Below are 17,764 nucleotides of genomic sequence, written 5' to 3'. Positions count from 1 at the left end.
TGTCCGAGTCGATCTCAGAAGTCAGAACTCAGTTGATGCGGCTGGGGCCAGCCGGGCAGTTCTCTCGCACTCTGCTGCCGATTGCCCAAAACCACGCCTCGTTCGATCGACCCAGCCGCGATGCGTCCGGCCCGCGCGCCGGCACCGGCGGCGGCGCGCGGGGGCCTGGCGCTGTACGAGCTGTACAGGGCGGCGAGCCGCGCGGCGGCGCCTGCGGTGCTCCTTTGGCGGCGGCTGCAAGGGCTGGAGCACCCGACGCGGTGGCCGGAGCGGCTGGGCCAGCCGTCGGCGGCGCGGCCCCGGCCGGGATCCCCGCTCGTGTGGTTCCACGCCGTGTCCCTGGGGGAGGGGATGGCCGCGCTCCCCGTCGTCCGCCACTGCGCCGGCCTCCATCCCGGCCTCCCCGTGCTCCTCACCACCACCACTCTCTCCTCATTGTAAGCTCCCGCTCACGGCTCACCGTTCCCAGTTCCATTTCTGAAAATTGGTATTATGCGGTCGTCCCTTGAACAGCTTTGTCTGGGCTTGGATGCAGCGAAGTCATCAAGGATTTGCTCCCAGATGGTGTCATATATCAGGTGCGTTGCAGGTTGCTCGCGTAGCTTCATAGCCTTAAAGCTGTGCTGGAGTTAGTTTAGTGAGCATTTACATTGTGTTTCCTTTCCAAGTACGTGTTAATTTCTGAGTTGGGTTGGCTTTATTCGTCTGTTGACGCCTGTCCATGCCTGCCTAATGCTGCTTGTACTGTTGTACAGTTTTTGTTTTTCTCTCTCAAAAATAAGATAATGGATATCCAGTTGTAGTTACTTAGATCTTACCTAACGAAAACTTTACAGGATCATTTGCCTAATATTTCACTGTAGTGAAAATTGAGAGGAAAAGTGTAGTTTGTTTAGATGCTGGGACAAGGATTCTGTGATTCTACATCAGAAGTGCTTCTTGTGAAATTTTTGCATGCTATGTTTACCTCAAATTTTTTTTTGTGCATGTAGTTTGCTCCTCTTGACTGTCCAGATGCAATAGACAGTTTTATTGGATACTGGAAGCCAAGTTTGGTACTTCTTATGGAAAGTGAACTCTGGCCAAACCTCATTATGTCTGCAGCAGCAAAAGGGGTAAGTATCTTTCTTGTTAATCTGAAGCATGATGAGATCTCTGTTCATCATCATGCTCATTTTCTAATTTCTAGAATTTGGACACTTTTCTTTGATTTCCCGTACCGCAAGAGCGGACCTTTTGTCTGGGCTATTCATAGTGTCAGCGTCATGTTGTAGACTGTAGCTACTGATTTGCTAGGAATTACCTACTTATCTGCAGATTGCAGTTGCTCTTTTAAATGCCCGCATGTCACTGAAGTCTTTCAACCGCTGGTCCGTGCCTCTAGGGTTGCCACTAGTCACTCTGATGCTCTCTAAACTATCACTTGTTGCCCCATTGGTAAGTACCAATTGTAGTGCTGACCTTACTTTGATGCACATGGGTACATCTATTACTTCTCCCATCATTCATTTCTTATCATTGCAGAGTACTATTCAGGCTGTTCGATTTCAGCTGTTACATACGCCACCAGGGATTATCCATTTTGCTGGAGATCTAAAATATGGTATGATCAATTTATGTCTAGTCTTTTCTGACATTACATTTGAAGTGAACCTATGAGTGATTTAGTTTTAAAGGTTGTCTTGGGACTTGGAAGATAACCAGGTTTACAAGTCAAGTGATTTATAGAGCATTCATGTGATTCACATAGCTGTTGGCGATGTTAATGTCATGGAGAATGAGGTCAACAAAATAAATGATCTTCGGCAACAGTTTAGTAATAGACCCCTCTGGATGGCTGCTTCTATTCACAGAGGTGAAGAACAAGGTAAGAACCCAGGACTGCACCTTTTCTCTGATTCATGGATGTATTGTATTGAACTTATTCCTTCTTCGGAAAAAATGTAGCGTATCGTTTCCTTTCTAGCAAGCTGTATAAAGGAGCTGTTAGCAATTCACATTCCACAACAATGTTACTCTCTGCTGTTAGAATCTGATACCTTCAACGTCAGATCTATGGTGTCACTATATAATGGTCAGAGTTGAAAGTTTGACTTGCATTTATAGTTAAGGTTAAGGCAGTCAAATATCTAGGAGTACTGACTACTGACTAAATTTTCTTTGTTTTAGGAGAGTCACCTCTGTCATAACTTTATTCATGTAGTTTTTTATTATCAATCTTCTGTCATATACTTATTCTGCTTACTCTTCTGTGAAGAAAAAAGGTTTTCAGTTTGTCACAGGCTATTGAATTCTTTTTCTTTATTTTTTCCAGTCATTCTTCGGGTTCATGAAGAGTTAATCAAGATTTATCCCACTCTACTACTAATTCTTGTGCCAAGACATCCTCAGGACTGCAAGACTTTTTCCTTAGTATGTTAATGGTGCCTCTTTTATCCCAGCTCTGTAGTTTATGAGACATTGGTCATTTGACTAGTTTATCTTGTTGGCTACCAAAAAGTGAAAATATTGAAATACACAAAGGTAGTTACAGGAGCAACTGACTTCGCTGTTCGAATTCTGGATTTCTTTGGCACGTAGATTATCATGCATTTTAATTTTGAGTCCCAACTATGTTCTGGTATCAGATGCCATTCATTTGGTACAATATATAATATGAACCCACCTAAGATACCTTTGTGTATTTTGTTGTAGGCACTGAAGAAACAAGAGGTCAATTTTGTGCTGAGGTCGACAAAGGAAGTGGTATCTTCAGGCACTAGGGTATACATGGTTGACACATTAGGTTTGTGCACAGGCTCTCCTTATGAAAGTTAGTGTGCTCTTCCTGCACAAATTGTACATGCCATTTTTGAACAATGAGCTAATGGCATAAAATACCATTGAAAGCAGGGGAATTAAGAATGCTTTACAGGGTCACCCCAGTTGCGGTTATTGGCGGTTCATTTCTACCTGGCTTAGCTGGCCATAATATTTCTGAGGCTGCTGCAGCTGGTTGTGCTGTTGTGACAGGTTAGTCAAAGGCATTGATATTTTATTTTTAACATTCCTTGGTAAAAAAGCACTATATCTGTATATTCATGAATTGAAATCTGGCTTGCAGGACCCCATGTTGGACACTTCTACCATATGCTGCTTGATATGTGGCAAATAAATCCTTTAGCTGTCAAGCAGGTCACGAGTTTTTGTTATGCTTTACTCCTTAGTTAAACAAAGCATCGTTCTGTGAGACTGACTACAGCACACCATTTGTTTGCATTCTATATCGTCACTTTCTCCTCCGTAGAAATAATCGGGGAAGGTGGCTGTATAACGTGTGATAGTTTTTTTTGGTTCCGGACATTTCTCTTTTCCTATTACTTACCAAAATTAGTCGGGCATGAGAAAATTCGTGTTTAACAGAGGGAAATGGTCCCTAAAATTCTTTCACAGAGTGCTCTTTTTTTCATTCAGGTGGCTGGAGAATTCAAACTTCTGCAAACACTAAAAGAACTGCTTGGTGATGCCGAAACTCTGGGAGCATGTCAAAGAGCTGCAAAAGATGCATTTTCCATTATGTCACATGGAGTTGTGAACCGTGTATGGAATTTAGTCTGTAGGTTCGCCATTGACTTCTGAATAGATACTTGGAGCAGTTAATTTAGCTGAGCCCTCTTCTTGTAATCTTCGTGGTATGCTCATGGAACCAATTCCCCCCCCCCCCCTGATAGTATGATAATTGCCGTTCACCATACTATCGCTGCTGATTTATTGCCGTCCTGGAGGAACTCTTTTTTTTTTGAGGCGATCCTGCAGGAACTCTGAGGAGGGGAAATGCACAGGAAGACAACTGCACCGTTGTAATGCGACATGCTGGTGCCTGGTGGCCTGTTGAGTTGTGACGAAGGACATGAATCTCACCTGAACCGAGCAGTATCGCCTTGTCGTCTACTCGGCTTGCTCCTCTCAGAAATTAAAATATATTTGGATTATAAATTCCTCTGGGCTGCCTGTCATCCTTCTGTTTCCTTGTGGCGTGGGTGATATATTTTGCGATTCTTTAGCGCCAGCAAGCAGATGATGTTTTGCAGTCCTTGTTCCTTTGTAAAATTTCCACTTTCAAGGTTACGGGAATTTCAATTACGATGCCAGTTTTAGTGTTAGATGTCAACTGCTAACTGCATATGATTTATCTGGCGTGCTATGCGCGATTGATGTCCTTTTCTTATCTTGTCATGTACTGTTTCAGGAACTAAGAAAGAAGCACAAAATGACATAATGGTTAGTATTTACAGATTTGGGAAGGAAAAAAAAAGAGAAAACGACACGATGAATTAGTTTTAGCCAGGAAAATGCTTCGAGTACAAACATGCATCTAAACCATTGGATGCATTCGTGATCTTTTCTATACAAGCAATTTCAATCGTTGGATCTTCACTTGTTAGTTGTACGTGTAACAGGGCTCGTTATTATAGATCTCCATTTCCTTTTTCTTTCACCCCCCACCACGTCGTACAGTGTCACAGTGCACAACGTACAGGCGCTATAAGTTAAAAGATTTATTACTCCATCAGTGCACAAAATACACGTGCAAGTGAAGCCGTTTTGCAGTTGGCGTGGTAGCGGTTGATTTTTGAGCTGCGCTGCTGGCGAGGCTGGAGCCAAAGAAACTCTGCACAAACCACGGAGGCCCAAAGCGAGAGCTCCCATGCCGCTATCCCACTCCCCAGCCGCTACCTGTCAGCTCCTCGCTCCCTCCCGCCGCACGCGCCTTCCCACGCCATGCCCGCGCGCCGGAGCAGCACCGGCGGCCGAGGCGGCGCTCCTCCCGGCCCCCCTGCGCGCGGACTCGCTGCCGCGGCACGTGGCGGTGGTGATGGACGGGAACGCGCGGTGGGCGCGCGCGCGCGGGCTGCCGTCCGCGGCCGGGCACGAGGCCGGGCGGCGCGCGCTGGAGGAGACGGTGCGGCTCTCCCGCGCCTGGGGCGTCCGCGCGCTCACCGCCTTCGCCTTCTCCCACGAGAACTGGAGCCGGCCCAAGGTACACGCCTCTCGGCTCTCGCCCGCCCGCGCGGCCACGCGCCGCCGTAGCCTCCGACGAGCTTTGACGGTTCTTGCCTTGCTGGAATTCGCAGGTGGAGGTGGAATTCTTGATGGGGCTGTTTGAGCGGGTGATCCACGAAAGCATCGCTGGGTTCTTGAGGTACGCGTTTGCGTTGCGCGCCAGTTAATAGCCTCACACTTCGGTCTCTGCTGGCAGGCATTCCCGATAAGATGCACAGCATTAGCAAACTCGGCTTCATGGAACTAGATAGGATAATGTCTAGCTATCAACTTATCCTAGATATATCAATTTCTGAATTACCAAGTGATGGTATGGCATTTTTGTTTCTTATATTTTTACAGGGAAGGAATTCGGCTACGTGTAATTGGCGACTCCTCGAGACTGCCGGTCTCTCTACAAAAGACAGCAAGAGAAGCAGAGGAGGCCACGAGGAACAACTCCCAGCTCGACCTGACGCTGGCGATCAGCTACAGCGGGCGGAGGGACATAGTGCAAGCATGCCGGAGCCTCGCGCAGAAGGTGCACGACAAGGTGCTCAGGCCGGAGGACATCGACGAGTCGTTGTTCGCTGCCGAGCTCGAGACGAGCCCTGCCGACGAGCTCCCTTACCCTGACCTGCTCATCCGGACCAGCGGCGAGCTGCGGCTGAGCAACTTCCTGCTGTGGCAGTCGGCGTACTCGGAGCTCTTCTTCACGGACACGCTGTGGCCCGACTTCGGGGAGGACGACTACCTGGAGGCCCTGGTCTCCTTCCAGAGCAGGGAGAGGCGGTTCGGTGTCAGGAAATTGTAGCGCAGAGCAGGCATGAGGAAGGCGTGCTTGAACGGTCATTAGCAGGTAAGCGTTGGTCAGTGGAGCATGATGGGTTTGGGCCTTTGGGGCTCATGGTGTTCGCATGGTGCGGCTGTGTTTGTTAGTTGTTACGACTCACACATGGGGCTTGGGTTTTCTTGCAGGATGTCGATCAAGATGCTTTAGAAGATTACACTGTAGAGGTAGAACTCGAACTGAGCATTGGAGGTGTGAGATGTCCTTTTATAGTGGTGCTACGCAGAAGGTGAACACTCGTTTATAAATCATAGAAGTAGGGAAGAAACATTAGTAGAGACAATAGAGAGATCAAACTGCATCTCGGATCTTGATTGAGCCTGGAAGAGTAGCAAGTAGTAGGAACGGTATGATTCTGAGTTCGATTCATGCAACCGTGGTGGGTCAGGGCATGAGGATTTGTACTAGTATGTCTTCTGGCTATGGTACAATGTTTACTATATTGGCAGTGTCACAACAAGATATCATGTCACAGAGATTGCGAATTTCTGAATTCCACAAGGTAGCTTAATGTTGCTCATCTCACAGCTCTGTTTATAGACCGAAGACCTCTTCGGTCCTGCTTATATTGAAAGCGGGGGATGTGAGAACCGCCCAATTTGATACTATTTTAAACGAACCGCCGGTCATTATCACCCAGATGAGAGTTAACACGTGCTTGCCGTAGAGCGAGCCACGTGTTATCCCACATCTAGAGACACGAATAACCGACACGTCATTCATTCAAAATAATACCAAATCCGGTAGTCCCGGTATGTGCTCCAACACACGCCCAGGATCAGCATATGCACATACCGTATACAATCGAATACATAGCCAACAATCCACAAAGAGCAGTTATATAAAACCAGAGTTCGAAACTTAATATTACAAGTTCAATATAGGTGGGTTTCAAGCTTCACTTTACAAGCCTTGGGCTCACGCGAGTCATATTAAACAGAGATTTAGAGCTTATTGAAAATACATGCTCTCCCGAAGCTCAGCTACGATAAAACTTACTTACGATGATGATGCCTTGCTCAAGGACATCACCACAGCAGCAACAGCCTACTCTTCCCCCGCATTAGGATCAGCGGGGTAGAAATGGCCGAACACCACTTCTGGCTCACCTGCAACTAGGTTTAGAAAGCACCCTGAGTACAAAAGGTACTCCGCAAGACTTACGCGATTAAATAAATAAGGATCATGCAAAGGCTCAAGGAGAAGCTTTAAGTTTAAGTACTTATTACACAAGCATAAGCTGCCTAGACTATCACCTAGCAAACTTAATTAATCTTGCCCAAACCCAAACAATTTTAGTTGATTAAGAGAGTAACACAATATACATAACAGATCCTCAACATGACATGAAACCAAAGCCAACAATACCGAAACTCTCTAAGAGGAATTCGGCGAACCAAGAGCTTGCTCATATCCGAGAGCACGGCAATTCGAATTGATTAAATCCTTGCAAGGGTGTACTACTTTACCCACACGACGCGAGGACCATGCGACTCACCCAACCGATCACGCCGGGCAAGGGGGTACTCACGTCAACCGTTCCCAACAAGGCTCGATCATTGAACCTCACACCTAGCTTACGAGTAGAGACTTAGTTCCACCAGGGACATCTCTAAACTTTCCTACATATAAGTCCACCTGGGGACACACTAAGCCTCTCTGCATAGCCTGTAGCCACGTAGCTAGGACTGCACATCAATGATCAAGTCAAAGAAGGTAATTGGCTCATCCGTTCCATTATATTGGATATGTGGTAGCACGGAAAGGTGCTCAAGGCCGATGGCATCCACTCGGTCCTTAATCGATCCAAGCGGACTATGCCCATGTGACTTCATTCTCTAGGCCCTACCATTCCGCTCGAACCTCGCTACTACACTCCACTTATCCCAGCTTCTCAAGTGCGATCAAGGATGGATGGTAAATGTGATACTCTAACCCAATCCTTTCTTGCAAGTTATACAAGTATTCAAAGCAAAACTAAGCATCTAGTCAAATTAAGTTAATAGCTGACTAACATGTGGCAAGGACATGGTTAAACAATTCAAGGATGGCTAGTGCATCAAAGTAGGTACAAGAATGCAATACATAGATAATATATAACCCAACAGTACCCGGTGAGATAGCTAACTAAATCAGATTAAATAGGTGCAAGGAAAATGCTTAGCTGCCTGCCTGGGTTAACTTCCGACTCGACCACGAACGGGACTCCAGGTTCAGGCTCCACGGACTCGGCGGGTTCCACGGGTTCGTTCTCCGACGGTCCGGTCACTAAAATGCATGAATGCGATGCAAGAGTTAAAAAAAATGAACTAAACAACAAGGATAAATCATGAAACAAAATAAACATGCAGAGGACTATGCAAAGGGCTCATGAAAATTGGTTTTGCAGCAAAAGCATTTTCCTATAAATAACCATAAATAGAACAATTTTCAGCTAATCAAAACAAGATAAATCAGGAAAGACATGTAAACTAAACTAAACAAATCTAAGAAAATTATCTTTGAAACTAGGCAGCAACACAAGGCTAACAAAACTGGTTTTGCCATTTTATCACTTTCCTGCAAAAAGTTCCACAATAAACCATATTTTGGACAGCAAGCACGAAATCGAAATAAAACCCTAACCAACAGCAAGGAATCACATGAACACGCTGCACCACTGAAAACTAAACCTCACAAGGAGTCTAAAAAAATTTGGTTTAGCATTTTTCTAGCAGTACACAAATAACCAAGCAATAAACTCACTTTTGCAAGATAAATCTATAGATAAATCTACAACAAAGTAACATGCAAAACAATATTTTTCCTAGGTAGATCTCAGCTAGAGGAACTCAACAAAACAAGTTTCATAATTTTTGGAGCTACACATGAATTTCTAGGGATTTTACAAGGTTGCTGCTTAAATGGGATCTAAGAAACCCTAGCGAAAATTGCTAGGTCTACCCGAGTATAGCCACCCCGGCCACCGACAGGTGGGCCCAGGGGGCCGGGCGGCACCACCAGGCCGGGTCAAGGCCAAGGGCTGCCTTGACCCCGCGCCTGGGCGCGCCCACGCGCGCGACGCGCACACGCAGCGGCGCCGACGGATGGCGGCGCGGCGGGGCGAGGCCGGAGGGGCTCGGGGCGCGCGCGCACGGCGTGTAGGGGAGGGAGGCGAGCCTCACCGGCGGTGATGCAGGCGAGGAGCGGCGGCGAGGCGGCGGCGCCACGGCGATGGGCGGTAGCGGGCGAAGGAGAGCGACGGCGGCCCTGCACAGCGAGGCCCAAGGCCGGATAAGCGTCGGAATCGGAGGAGGAGAGTGAGAGGGAGCTCCCCGCGCGAGGAATCGAGGGGAGACCGACCGGAGGCGAGGAATCGACGGCGGCGAGGGAGTCGGGGTGGCGGCGGGCGGCTCTGCTTGGCTCGTGCGCGAGAAGGAAGAGGAGGAAAAGAGGAACACAGCCGCGGGGAAGGATAAGGGCGAGCGGAGGGCGAGCGTGGCACGGCGGTCGAGGATGGCCGGCACGTGTCGGGGTCGGCCGGCGGCGACGCGTGCCGCGGCGAGGCAAAAACAGAGAGAGGGAGAGAGGAGGCGGCTGACAGGTGGGCCCGAGCGCGATTTTCATTTTCATTTTCATTTTTTTTTCTGGGTTGTGACAATCTCCCCCCCTTAAGAAAATCTCGTCCCGAGATTTAGGTAGACAAGAGGGGAAGGATAAAACTCGGACTAGGTTGAGGCCATATTCACCTAGACAGGATAAACATCTAAGAAGTGATGCACAAAGGCAGGGATGATGTGGTGTGAGACATTCCTAGGGTTTTCTTGATGGTGACTGTGTCCACACATAACAGTATCTAGGAAACTGAACTTCATCAAGAAAGTGGAGTGAGGTAGGGAGAAAACTTACTCATCGGAAAAAAATTCCGGGTATTCTTGACGTAACCGATCCTCACGCTCCCAAGTTGCTTCATCTTCGGTATGATTACTCCATTGAACCTTTACAAACTTCACCATGCTACGCTTCACCTTTCTTTCTTCACGACCAAGAATAGTAATGGGACGCTCCTCGTAGGTAAGACCCGGTTGAAGATCAAGCGACTCAAGGTCGACAGCGTCAGCTGGAACACGATGGCACTGCTTCAATTGAGAGATATGAAAGACATTGTGCACTGCGGAGAGTGATTGGGGAAGTTCCAATTGATAAGCCACTGCTCCAACTTTCTTGATAATCCGAAAAGGTCCAACATAGCGTGGCGCTAACTTTCCTCTAACTTGAAAACGGCGAGTGCCCTTAAATGGAGAAACCTTAAGATAGACATAATCACCGATTTTGAGATGGAGTTCTCGGCGACGACGATCAGCATAAGTCTTCTGACGAGATTGAGCAATGCGAAGATTCTCACGAATAATCCTGACTTGATCCTCGGCATCTTTCACCAAATCTGGACCATAGAAAGGCCTTTCTCCCGATTCGGACCAGTTGATCGGAGTTCTGCACCGTCTTCCATAAAGAGCTTCAAAAGGTGACATTTTGATACTTGCTTGATAACTATTGTTATAAGAGAATTCTGCGAACGGCAAGCAAGTAACCCATTTCTTCTCATATATAAGAGCACAAGCTCGTAGCATGTCTTCTAAGATTTGATTGACTCTCTCGGCTTGACCGTCGGTTTGAGGATGATAAGCCGTACTATAGGTAAGGTCAGTTCCCATGGCTTCATGAAGACTTCTCCAAAAGTGAGCAACAAATTGAGGGCCGCGATCCGAGACAATTTTCTTAGGAACACCATGAAGACAGACAATGCGAGTGAGATACAACTCCGCATACTGCTTGGCATGATAAGTAGTCTTCACTGGAAGGAAATGAGCCGACTTTGTCAATCGATCCACAATTACCCATATAGAATCATATCCTTGAGAAGACCTAGGTAATCCAGTGATGAAATCCATTCCAATTTCTTCCCATTTCCATGATGGGATAGGTAAGGGCTGAAGAGTACCAGCTGGTTTAAGATGCTCGGCTTTAACCCTTTGGCAAACATCGCACTCAGAGACATACCGAGCAATTTCTCGCTTCATGCGAGTCCACCAAAATCTTTGCTTGAGATCTTGATACATTTTTGTACTACCTGGGTGAATGGAAAATTGAGAACTGTGGGCTTCATCAAGGATAATTCGCCTGAGCTTATGATCCTTTGGCACCACAATTCGCTTCCCAAAGAATAGAACTCCTTGATCATCCGTAGAGAAACACCGAGCTTTGCCCTCATTCATTAACTCCCGAATTCGAGCCATACCCTTATTCTTCTTTTGGAATTCCTTAATTTGATCATAAAGATCAGATCTGACTGTAAGAGTAGCAAGATAGCCTTCTTTGACTATAGAAATTCCGAGTTTCCGAAGATCATCACAAAGAGTATGCACAGGAGGAGCTATGGTCAAGCAGTTGCATTGAGCCTTTCGGCTTAGTGCATCGGCGACGACATTCGCCTTACCAGGATGATAGTGTACTTCAATGTCATAATCCTTGATTAACTCAAGCCATCGACGTTGCCTCATATTGAGATCAGATTGAGTAAAAATATACTTGAGGCTCTTATGGTCAGTATAGATGTTGCAATGATTACCAAGCAGATAATGACGCCATATTTTTAGAGCATGAATGACAGCCGCAAGCTCTAAATCATGGGTAGGATAATTTTCTTCATGTCGCTTGAGCTGACGAGAAGCATAGGCCACCACTCGGCCTTCTTGCATAAGAACACAGCCAAGACCAATGCGAGAAGCATCGCAATAGACATCAAAGCTCTTGGAAATATCTGGCTGACAAAGAACTGGAGCAGTAGTGAGACGATCCTTAAGGGTTTGAAAGGCCTCTTCACAGGCTGGGGACCACTCAAACTTGACCCCATTTTTCAATAACTCGGTCATAGGCTTCGCAATTTTAGAGAAGTTCTCTATGAACCGGCGGTAATATCCCGCAAGTCCCAGAAAACTCCGAACCTCATGGACATTCTGTGGCTGCTTCCAATCCAGAACATCTTGCACCTTACTAGGATCTACAGCAATACCATCCTTGGAGAGGACGTGACCAAGAAAAGATACTTCCTCAAGCCAAAACTCACATTTGCTGAACTTGGCATAAAGACGATGCTCCCTAAGTTTTTGAAGGACAAACTGAATGTGACGAGCATGATCTTCTTTGGTCTTGGAATAAATGAGGATATCATCAATGAAGATGATCACAAAGACATCCAGTTCCTCCATGAAGATGCTATTCATCAGATACATGAAATAAGCCGGTGCATTGGTGAGGCCGAAAGACATGACAGTGAATTCATAAAGACCATATCTAGTAGAGAAAGCTGTTTTTGGAATATCTTCAGTTCGAATCTTGATTTGATGATAACCCAACCTTAAATCAATCTTAGAGAAATACCGAGCTCCAAAGAGTTGATCAAACAAGATATCAATCCGTGGAAGAGGATATTTGTTCTTGATAGTGACTTCGTTTAACGGACGGTAATCAACACACAACCGTAAACTATCATCTTTCTTCTTCACAAAAAGAGCCGGGCATCCCCAAGGAGAGGAGCTCGGACGAACAAAACCCTTGTCCAATAAAGTCTTGAGTTGTTTCTTCAATTCTTTCAACTCATTGGGAGGCATTCGGTAAGGCTGTCTAGAGATAGGAGCAGTTCCGGGCTTGAGCTCTATGACGAACTCCACCTCACGATCAGGAGGCATACCCGGTAATTCTTCTGGAAAGACATCCGGATACTCACAAACCACGGGAATATTTTCCAACGCCGTGGCTATGGTACTCGCCAAGGCATATAGACAAGATTCCATCTTGGCAAGAGAGAGTAAAACTCTACTCCCAGAAGGGTGCAAAAGATCAATGGTACGGGGCCCACATTTGATAACTCCGTCATGCTTACTCAACCAATTCATCCCAAGAATCACATCTAACTCTAGAGTGTCTAGAATGAGAAAATTGGCTCGAAAAGTAACTCCCCCAATGAGAATTGGAACCTCACTAGCAAAGTGTCTGGCAATGATTTCCCCACCCGGTGATTCTATATGGTATGGCACTTGTAGGTTTTGCATCTCAAGCTTACTATGCAGCATAAATTTCTTGCTGATGAAAGAAAAAGTTGCTCCAGAATCAAAAAGAACCATAGCAGGGTGAGATTTGATTAGGAGCGTACCCATGAGTACTTCAGCATTCTCCGGAATTTCTTCAGCGGTGGTGTAGTTGAGACGGCCACGTTTAGAAGCTTGTTGTGGCTTAGCTTCTTGACGCTGTGCTTGAGGCAGAGGAGTATTGGGCCTAGGTGCATTGAAGGCACCACCACGCCTCGGAGAGGGGCAGTCCCTAGAGATGTGGCCTAAGCCACCACAATTGAAGCACGGACCCTTTGCGGTCACACCTGGGTTGTTCCAATAAGCACTGACCGGCCTAGGAGCTTGTCCTTGAGGAGGTTGAGGGTGACGCACAATCCACATAGGACGTGGAGCTTGAGCACCCGGCGCCCGAGGCGGAAAAGGAGAAGGCCCCAGACGTGGACGTGAGGAGCTACCGCCTGCTGAGGTAGGAGCAGGACGCTTGTTCTTTGCTTCCAGATTCTTCATCTTGTGTTCGGCTCTAATGGCAATATTCACCAAGTCATTGAAGTCTTCAAACTTGGTAGTAGAGAGCTTGTCTTGCAATTCTGCAGAGAGCCCATCGTACAAGCGTTCTTGCTTCTTGGCATCGGTGGCCACTTCTTCAGGTGCATATTGGGAGAGAGTGTTGAAGGCATTGACATAGGCCATCACATCACGACCTCCTTGAGTGAGATTCAGAAACTCCTTCTTCTTGATGTCCATGATACCCTTGGGAATATGGAAGGAGCGAAAAGCTATGCGGAACTCCTCCCATGTGAAGCGGTAGTTGGCAGGGTGAGATGCCTTGAAATTCCGCCACCAAGCCCCAGGGGCATCATGAAGTTGATGAGCAGCAAAGAGTACCTTCTCATGAGGCTCACACTCAATAAGACCAAGCTTTTCTTCAATAACATTGAGCCAGAAATCCGCATCAAGAGGATCTTTGGAGCCACGGAAGATGGGAGGATTGGTGCGGAAGAAATCCCCGAACCTGTTCACTTGAGGCTCAGCTCTTGGACCATTATTGCCGGCATTGCCCATCTGGTTGACTATGGTTGCCATGAGTTCAGTTTGTCGGGCCAGGACGTCCGCGAGGTTTGGGTGAACTGGAGGATTAGGAAGGGGGTCCTCGTTGTTGCGGTGGTTGTTGCCACCCGAACCACTGGCACCATCCCTTTCATTTCCCGAACGCAACACCATCCTGCTAATAAACAAAACGGTTAGCGGTCAGGAATGAAAGATAGAGGATGATACACAAAGGCAGGGTGGAAAGACAATGTGTAGATAAAAATCTAACACATGATCAACACCGGAATAGCAACTCTAAGAGATAGAGCAGATTTGGTCCACTAAGATTTGCAAGAACGAGATCAGCGAAAACTAGACCACGACACACTAGATTAGTTAGATGCAGGTTTGAAAACCACAAGAAAATATGCATGCATGCGAGGTATGAATGCAACATGACGTCTCCTCACAGCGTGAGCACGCCTTAACGTCCTAACACTCACTTTCGGCCCAACACAACCGCATTGTCCAGCAGCGCCACAACCCTCCTACTAGCACTTAGGAGAATGGGTGATTCTAACTTTCTCAACCCCGATAAAAGGCTTAAAAGGTTTACAGCAGGTGAAAGGGTTTCCTACGCCCCCGCTACTCATTCAGACAAGAGAGGTTAAGCATATCTTAATTAAACAAGTGAAGCAATAAGGAAGAAGTAGCTCTAAGATGAAGGAAGAAGGATAGCAATCAGCCTTAAGTTCAAGTTTTTAACCAAAGTAAATCTTAGTGCAAGTGATCAAATTTTATTTGACTCTCAACCCATTAAGCCAATTTTAGGTTCACTTCATGGAAACTCAGCTCTGATACCCGTTGTGAGAACCGCCCAATTTGATACTATTTTAAACGAACCGCCGGTCATTATCACCCAGATGAGAGTTAACACGTGCTTGCCGTAGAGCGAGCCACGTGTTATCCCACATCTAGAGACACGAATAACCGACACGTCATTCATTCAAAATAATACCAAATCCGGTAGTCCCGGTATGTGCTCCAACACACGCCCAGGATCAGCATATGCACATACCGTATACAATCGAATACATAGCCAACAATCCACAAAGAGCAGTTATATAAAACCAGAGTTCGAAACTTAATATTACAAGTTCAATATAGGTGGGTTTCAAGCTTCACTTTACAAGTCTTGGGCTCACGCGAGTCATATTAAACAGAGATTTAGAGCTTATTGAAAATACATGCTCTCCCGAAGCTCAGCTACGATAAAACTTACTTACGATGATGATGCCTTGCTCAAGGACATCACCACAGCAGCAACAGCCTACTCTTCCCCCGCATTAGGATCAGCGGGGTAGAAATGGCCGAACACCACTTCTGGCTCACCTGCAACTAGGTTTAGAAAGCACCCTGAGTACAAAAGGTATTCCGCAAGACTTACGCGATTAAATAAATAAGGATCATGCAAAGGCTCAAGGAGAAGCTTTAAGTTTAAGTACTTATTACACAAGCATAAGCTGCCTAGACTATCACCTAGCAAACTTAATTAATCTTGCCCAAACCCAAACAATTTTAGTTGATTAAGAGAGTAACACAATATACATAACAGATCCTCAACATGACATGAAACCAAAGCCAACAATACCGAAACTCTCTAAGAGGAATTCGGCGAACCAAGAGCTTGCTCATATCCGAGAGCACGGCAATTCGAATTGATTAAATCCTTGCAAGGGTGTACTACTTTACCCACACGACGCGAGGACCATGCGACTCACCCAACCGATCACGCCGGGCAAGGGGGTACTCACGTCAACCGTTCCCAACAAGGCTCGATCATTGAACCTCACACCTAGCTTACGAGTAGAGACTTAGTTCCACCAGGGACATCTCTAAACTTTCCTACATATAAGTCCACCTGGGGACACACTAAGCCTCTCTGCATAGCCTGTAGCCACGTAGCTAGGACTGCACATCAATGATCAAGTCAAAGAAGGTAATTGGCTCATCCGTTCCATTATATTGGATATGTGGTAGCACGGAAAGGTGCTCAAGGCCGATGGCATCCACTCGGTCCTTAATCGATCCAAGCGGACTATGCCCATGTGACTTCATTCTCTAGGCCCTACCATTCCGCTCGAACCTCGCTACTACACTCCACTTATCCCAGCTTCTCAAGTGCGATCAAGGATGGATGGTAAATGTGATACTCTAACCCAATCCTTTCTTGCAAGTTATACAAGTATTCAAAGCAAAACTAAGCATCTAGTCAAATTAAGTTAATAGCTGACTAACATGTGGCAAGGACATGGTTAAACAATTCAAGGATGGCTAGTGCATCAAAGTAGGTACAAGAATGCAATACATAGATAATATATAACCCAACAGTACCCGGTGAGATAGCTAACTAAATCAGATTAAATAGGTGCAAGGAAAATGCTTAGCTGCCTGCCTGGGTTAACTTCCGACTCGACCACGAACGGGACTCCAGGTTCAGGCTCCACGGACTCGGCGGGTTCCACGGGTTCGTTCTCCGACGGTCCGGTCACTAAAATGCATGAATGCGATGCAAGAGTTAAAAAAAATGAACTAAACAACAAGGATAAATCATGAAACAAAATAAACATGTAGAGGACTATGCAAAGGGCTCATGAAAATTGGTTTTGCAGCAAAAGCATTTTCCTATAAATAACCATAAATAGAACAATTTTCAGCTAATCAAAACAAGATAAATCAGGAAAGACATGTAAACTAAACTAAACAAATCTAAGAAAATTATCTTTGAAACTAGGCAGCAACACAAGGCTAACAAAACTGGTTTTGCCATTTTATCACTTTCCTGCAAAAAGTTCCACAATAAACCATATTTTGGACAGCAAGCACGAAATCGAAATAAAACCCTAACCAACAGCAAGGAATCACATGAACAAGCTGCACCACTGAAAACTACACCTCACAAGGAGTCTAACAAAATTTGGTTTAGCATTTTTCTAGCAGTACACAAATAACCAAGCAATAAACTCACTTTTACAAGATAAATCTATAGATAAATCTACAACAAAGTAACATGCAAAACAATATTTTACCTAGGTAGATCTCAGCTAGAGGAACTCAACAAAACAAGTTTCATAATTTTTGGAGCTACACATGAATTTCTAGGGATTTTACAAGGTTGCTGCTTAAATGGGATCTAAGAAACCCTAGCGAAAATTGCTAGGTCTACCCGAGTATAGCCACCCCGGCCACCGACAGGTGGGCCCAGGGGGCCGGGCGGCACCACCAGGCCGGGTCAAGGCCAAGGGCTGCCTTGACCCCGCGCCTGGGCGCGCCCACGCGCGCGACGCGCACACGCAGCGGCGCCGACGGATGGCGGCGCGGCGGGGCGAGGCCGGAGGGGCTCGGGGCGCGCGCGCACGGCGTGTAGGGGAGGGAGGCGAGCCTCACCGGCGGTGATGCAGGCGAGGAGCGGCGGCGAGGCGGCGGCGCCACGGCGATGGGCGGTAGCGGGCGGAGGAGAGCGACGGCGGCCCTGCACAGCGAGGCCCAAGGCCGGATAAGCGTCGGAATCGGAGGAGGAGAGTGAGAGGGAGCTCCCCGCGCGAGGAATCGAGGGGAGACCGACCGGAGGCGAGGAATCGACGGCGGCGAGGGAGTCGGGGTGGCGGCGGGCGGCTCTGCTTGGCTCGTGCGCGAGAAGGAAGAGGAGGAAAAGAGGAACACAGCCGCGGGGAAGGATAAGGGCGAGCGGAGG

The 17,764-nt window shown here is 46.9% G+C and overlaps 2 protein-coding genes across 6 annotated transcripts; both read left to right on the top strand.

The window, feature by feature from the left end:
* Positions 1-43: 43 nt before the first annotated feature.
* On the top strand, positions 44-4,171 carry LOC120708720 (probable 3-deoxy-D-manno-octulosonic acid transferase, mitochondrial). 5 transcript variants are annotated; one of them, XR_005689444.1, is made up of 12 exons: positions 44-437; positions 536-578; positions 993-1,115; positions 1,318-1,437; positions 1,525-1,603; positions 1,751-1,867; positions 2,315-2,412; positions 2,695-2,812; positions 2,893-3,012; positions 3,104-3,174; positions 3,454-3,671; positions 3,765-4,171. XR_005689444.1 is itself a non-coding variant. In XM_039994112.1 (11 exons), exons 1-11 carry the CDS (start codon positions 121-123, stop codon positions 3,616-3,618), a joined length of 1,371 nt encoding a protein of 456 aa, XP_039850046.1. In that variant the 5' UTR covers positions 45-120; the 3' UTR covers positions 3,619-4,150. The 5 variants fall into 5 exon arrangements, 2 of the variants coding, with proteins under 2 accessions (XP_039850046.1, XP_039850047.1); XR_005689445.1 differs by having other exon boundaries at positions 45-437; positions 3,796-4,171; XR_005689446.1 differs by having other exon boundaries at positions 45-437; positions 3,784-4,171.
* A 382-nt stretch (positions 4,172-4,553) lies between these two features.
* Positions 4,554-6,390, top strand: LOC120708721 (cis-prenyltransferase 4, chloroplastic-like). Its single transcript, XM_039994114.1, has 4 exons — positions 4,554-5,020; positions 5,115-5,182; positions 5,386-5,881; positions 6,001-6,390. The coding sequence occupies exons 1-3, from the start codon at positions 4,688-4,690 to the stop codon at positions 5,834-5,836; spliced, it is 852 nt and encodes a 283-aa protein (XP_039850048.1). The 5' UTR covers positions 4,554-4,687; the 3' UTR covers positions 5,837-5,881; positions 6,001-6,390.
* The last annotated feature ends 11,374 nt before the right edge of the window (positions 6,391-17,764 follow it).

The sequence above is a fragment of the Panicum virgatum genome, chromosome 5K (assembly GCF_016808335.1).
Source record: "Panicum virgatum strain AP13 chromosome 5K, P.virgatum_v5, whole genome shotgun sequence".
NCBI classification, from domain to species: domain Eukaryota; kingdom Viridiplantae; phylum Streptophyta; class Magnoliopsida; order Poales; family Poaceae; genus Panicum; species Panicum virgatum.
The sequence above is the reverse complement of the archived record's forward strand: the minus strand, read 5'-3'. Positions and strand labels throughout refer to the sequence as shown.

What these genes read in the sequence shown, in the direction of transcription:
- LOC120708720 (XM_039994112.1), top strand. Translation starts at nt 121, where the DNA reads ATGCGTCCGGCCCGCGCGCCGGCACCGGCGGCGGCGCGCGGGGGCCTG. An exon ending in TGCTGGAGATCTAAAATATG is followed by an intron (nt 1,604 to 1,750) that starts GTATGATCAATT and finishes TGATTCACATAG; the next exon opens with CTGTTGGCGATGTTAATGTC. An exon ending in ACTGCAAGACTTTTTCCTTA is followed by an intron (nt 2,413 to 2,694) that starts GTATGTTAATGG and finishes ATTTTGTTGTAG; the next exon opens with GCACTGAAGAAACAAGAGGT.
- LOC120708721 (XM_039994114.1), top strand. Translation starts at nt 4,688, where the DNA reads ATGCCGCTATCCCACTCCCCAGCCGCTACCTGTCAGCTCCTCGCTCCC. An exon ending in AGAACTGGAGCCGGCCCAAG is followed by an intron (nt 5,021 to 5,114) that starts GTACACGCCTCT and finishes TGGAATTCGCAG; the next exon opens with GTGGAGGTGGAATTCTTGAT. An exon ending in AGCATCGCTGGGTTCTTGAG is followed by an intron (nt 5,183 to 5,385) that starts GTACGCGTTTGC and finishes ATATTTTTACAG; the next exon opens with GGAAGGAATTCGGCTACGTG.